Source organism: Sinocyclocheilus anshuiensis, unplaced genomic scaffold, assembly GCF_001515605.1.
Source record: "Sinocyclocheilus anshuiensis isolate Anshui unplaced genomic scaffold, SAMN03320099.WGS_v1.1 scaffold78, whole genome shotgun sequence".
Lineage (NCBI taxonomy): Eukaryota > Metazoa > Chordata > Actinopteri > Cypriniformes > Cyprinidae > Sinocyclocheilus > Sinocyclocheilus anshuiensis.
This window is the reverse complement of record NW_015544250.1, coordinates 104684-109085: the sequence shown is the minus strand read 5'-3', so window position 1 is coordinate 109085 and position 4402 is coordinate 104684. Positions and strand designations below refer to the sequence as shown.

At 33.3% G+C, this 4402-nt stretch overlaps 1 protein-coding gene across 1 annotated transcript in view; it reads right to left on the bottom strand.

The window, feature by feature from the left end:
• Positions 1 to 68: 68 nt before the first annotated feature.
• LOC107697875 (breast carcinoma-amplified sequence 1-like) overlaps positions 69 to 4402 on the bottom strand; it is a 16929-nt gene continuing 12595 nt past the window's right edge. Inside the window, exons 11-14 of the mRNA XM_016498720.1 lie at positions 3405 to 3527; positions 3237 to 3320; positions 2292 to 2501; positions 69 to 1235 (exon numbers count right to left, since the gene is read on the bottom strand). Coding sequence (XP_016354206.1) covers positions 1170 to 1235; positions 2292 to 2501; positions 3237 to 3320; positions 3405 to 3527 — 483 coding nt within the window. The 3' untranslated portion in view covers positions 69 to 1169. The remainder of the gene's footprint in view (positions 1236 to 2291; positions 2502 to 3236; positions 3321 to 3404; positions 3528 to 4402) is intronic.

The following is a 4402-nucleotide window of genomic DNA, read 5'->3' as shown; positions in this document are numbered from 1 at the left end:
TAAAGTCATATATATATATATATATATATATATATATTTCTTCATAGTTTTAAATACAGAATGAGTCATTTTACAGAGGAGAGAAATGATTATTTTATTTGTATAAATTGGTTAAATAGACAAAAATGCAACAAAGGAGATACAGAAAGATTCATGGATATAGTCTGAATTCTGAATTAGGCCCATCTACTCTTTACAAACGTAGAGAAAAATATGAAGAAACTCATAAAACACATGCGACTGCGGCAGAGAGTTGAATGTACATTGTATATTGCATAATTGTACACCACATATGTATTTCATACTGCTCTAAGTGATACGCTCAGAAAATAAGAAAGAAAATAAAACATTTATCTAGCTTAATTTCTTTTTAGTCTCCCCTGGTCAGAACTGGACATCCAAGCAAATAAAAAGACAATAAATGTAATGTGGTTTAGTTAGTAAGTTATGATTAATAAACAAAAAGGTTTTTTTTAATGAAAACTTAAATAACCAAGTAAGTTGGTATATGGTGCTTAATTTGATTGACATTATGTTAAACAAACTATTTTGATTTCTACGGATCTATTAAAGTGATTCAGAAGTTTTGCACTTTAAGTGGAATTTCAACTGGCTTTGTAGGTTTCAGTGATTGAAAGAAGCAGACGACGGGTCATTGTTTTCACAATCAGATAGTGTATGATTACATAAATAATTTCTTTTCACATGTAAACATGCATATTGTTTGCTTTGTCCCGGTGAAAAGGCATCTTAATGCAACGGTTTTAATGCGCAATGCATGTGAATTGCAATGCGATACGAGTATAGTGTTAGTACAGTTAACATATTTTACATTTTAACATGCACAGAAAAGTGAGTTCATCTTAAATGCAAGATTACATTTTCACTTTCACTTTTCCATCTCATGCCACACCACGCAACTCTGACACGGTTCTCTGCAGGAAAACAACACAAGTTCCTCCCTCCAGTCGAAAACACATGCTTAACAGGGTACATCATTACACTTGCTTCTGCTCTCACTAAACGCATGGGGATTATTATTTGATAGTTACTTCAAATTTGGGCCTTGCAAGTCAGCATAATACCTCCCAACTATGATAAATATGTTCTTATGCGCATGGCTGCCAATGGTTTTGGCACAGATGAGCGATCAAAACAAAGGTGGGGTTTTATTTGGCCTTCTCGGGTGCCACAGGGTCCGTTTGCACTCCGGCATCAGAATGGCGTTTTTGGCCCTGTGAGACACACCAACGCATAACGCAACATTAGAGATATTACACACTTAATATATTAGTATATTAAGGAAGTCACAAAAAATGTGCATAACAAGGATAACAAGTAGTAATCAAATAAAGTAAATAGTGAACAAATAAATTAACCCACATCTCAAACGAAATGTCACTATGGCGTTTTTGGCCCTGTGAGACACACCAACGCATAACGCAACATTAGAGATCCTAACTTAGCAAGAAAGTGTGTGTTTTTCTACTGCTCATCCATAATGGTGCCTGAAGAAAAACCTGACATCTGGGCCAGATCTTGCTCCAACACGTCCTTTTTTAGCGCAGCTTTGGAGAATTTCTGTGCTTTATTATCTGTGATAATTTAGTTGTCATGACAATTTTGTCCGAGATAACTGACAGGGACGATCCCGCTTGAAATAACCATAATTGGGGACAATTCTATTTATATTACATGACAAAAAGTATATTTTATTTATGAAGAAGTTATACATTGCAACAAAGATTAGAATCACATATTTATATAATGAGATTCCATGCAATATTATTAGATTTCATGCAATATATTTGTGTCCAATTTAATTAAATACTTTTAAATATTTATTACATTTGAATCAGCATTTATTAAAATACAAATAAGCTGATTTGGAATTGATTATTATTATTATAATCTAGATAGGTTGGTAATTGATGCCATCTAGCGTTCATACACGGTAAATGTTGATTTTTGTATTGTAATTAGTGCTGTGAAACGATAAATTGCGATTAATCGCATTCAAAATAAAAGTTTTTGTTTACATAATAAAAAACTTGTTTTGGATGCAATTAAGCGCTTGACCACACTAATTATAATTCATCACCTCAAAGATCACTGATTTTAAGATTAATAGCCAGCAATATCAAAATAATCAGGATGGTTAGATATCGGACAGAATTACAAAATGTTTCTCGACAGCATTTAACCGGCAAACTACATACAGCTGAAGAGTTAAACTACACAGATTGCAAATGCTCACACGTTTGTGGAGAATCTCTGGGTTTCTACTTAACCAGGTTTTTGAAGAACAGCTGAAGGGAGTTCCTCTTCTCCAGCCTGCGGGGCATGTTGGGGGAGGCGTTCTCTGAGCTTTCGGCTGATTTGTTGTCCGGGGCCGCTTGCGGTGCGGGGCCGGTGGGTTTCGCCTCCTCTTTGGCCTTCACTGCTGGAGCGGCTTCTGCCACGGGAGGTGCAGCTGGAGTCTCCTTCTTGGGCTCTGGTGCCTTATGTTGATAGAAATGAACGGTGGTTAATGAGATGAATATGCTATTCTTGTGCACATTATATTTTATATTTTGAACACTCTTGTTCAAAAGTTTGGGGTCAATATGATTTTTTTTTTTTTTTAAGAAATTAATGCTTTTAGTCAGCAAGAATGTCAAATTTATCAAAGAATCCTGACAAAAAGTATAACAGTAGCACAACTTTTTTCTACATAATAATTAATTAATTATAATAATTAAAGATGTAATTTGAGAACCATATCAGCAAATTAGAATGATTTAAGTTGTTTTAAATTGCGATCAGAAAGAAAGAAAGAAAGAAAGAAAGAAAGAAAGAAAGAAAAGGAACGAAGTTTGAAATAACGTTTGAAAGAAAAAAAGAAAGAAAGAAAGAAAGAAAGAAAGAAAGAAAGAAAGAAAGAAAAAAAGAAAGAAAGAAAAAAGAAAAAGAAAAGGAAGGAAGGAGGTTTGAAAGAAAGAAAGAAAGAAAGAAAGAAAGAAAGAAAGAAAGAAAGAAAGAAAGAAAAATGCATCATATGAAAGTAAATGATTTTAGTGTAAATGAATTATTCAGAAAACAGTCTATATTACATTACTGAAATATTAACGTTATTAATAACTGTGCCACTGTGTTTTGACTCGATTTTCACTCGTAGTGTCAGAGAACAGACACACACAGACACGCGTGTCAGAGCAGCTGGTTAATGTATACGGGTCTGGTATAGCGGCGTTTACCGCTGCAGCAGACATGAGGGAGATGCTGGAGGCAGCGCTGGACGCCGCTGCCTGGATCCTGCTGCTCACCTGGCCGAGCAGTACCTCAAACCACACAAATCTGTTACTGCATGCACTAACACATCTGATACACTCACACACCTGCACTCCAACTCATCTGGCCTTTACCTTGGGTTTGAACCTGCTTCCAAAAGTGGATTTTTTCTCTAGTTTCTTCTCCTCTGGTTTTGGTGCTGGAGGTTCTTCAGGTTTGGCGGCGGCCTCGAGAGTGCTGCTCTTAGACACGTCGACCTGATGTGTCAGAGAAAGATCAGAGAAGACCATTTCATATATACAGTAAATGAAAAGAACAGTGAGAGGATTGAAGAAGATGGTCAACTGATTGTGAAAAAGCTTACGACTGAATCTATCTATCTATCTATCTATCTATCTATCTATCCCATCCATCTATCTATCTATCGTTTGCAACCCTATTAACAAAATAAATTGTTAAAATTGCATGTAAACACATGACAATTTTTTTTTTGTGGCCAAAATATATTTGAAATATATGCTAAATATATGTTGCAAAGATCAATGAAATATATTTTTAAAATAGAACATATATTTAGTTTCAACCTTCATATACCAAAATATATTTCTAAATGTATTTCGGAGCAAGAAAATACATTTCCAGTCTTACAGTAGCCTACATTTAGGCTATTTTTTTTTGTGGCCAAAATATATTTGAAATATATGCTAAATATATGTTGCAAAGATCAATGAAATATATTTTTAAAATAGAACATATATTTAGTTTCAACCTTCATATACCAAAATATATTTCTAAATGTATTTCGGAGCAAGAAAATACATTTCCAGTCTTACAGTAGCCTACATTTAGGCTAAATACAAATGTGGATGGCCTACTAGAGATTAAAAGTAGATTTATAATGATTTAATAATGTTTAATATTTTTATATATTGCAATATTGCTTTTTTTTTGAGCATTTTAAATTTTGAAAATATATTTTAAATGTATAAATATATTTTCAAAACATACAAAAATGGCTAAACATATATCGGTAGAAAATATATTTATGTAAATATATTTTGAAACATATTTTAGCTAATATATTTTTGTGGCCATTTTTTGTGCATATTTAAAAATATATTTGAAAAAAAAA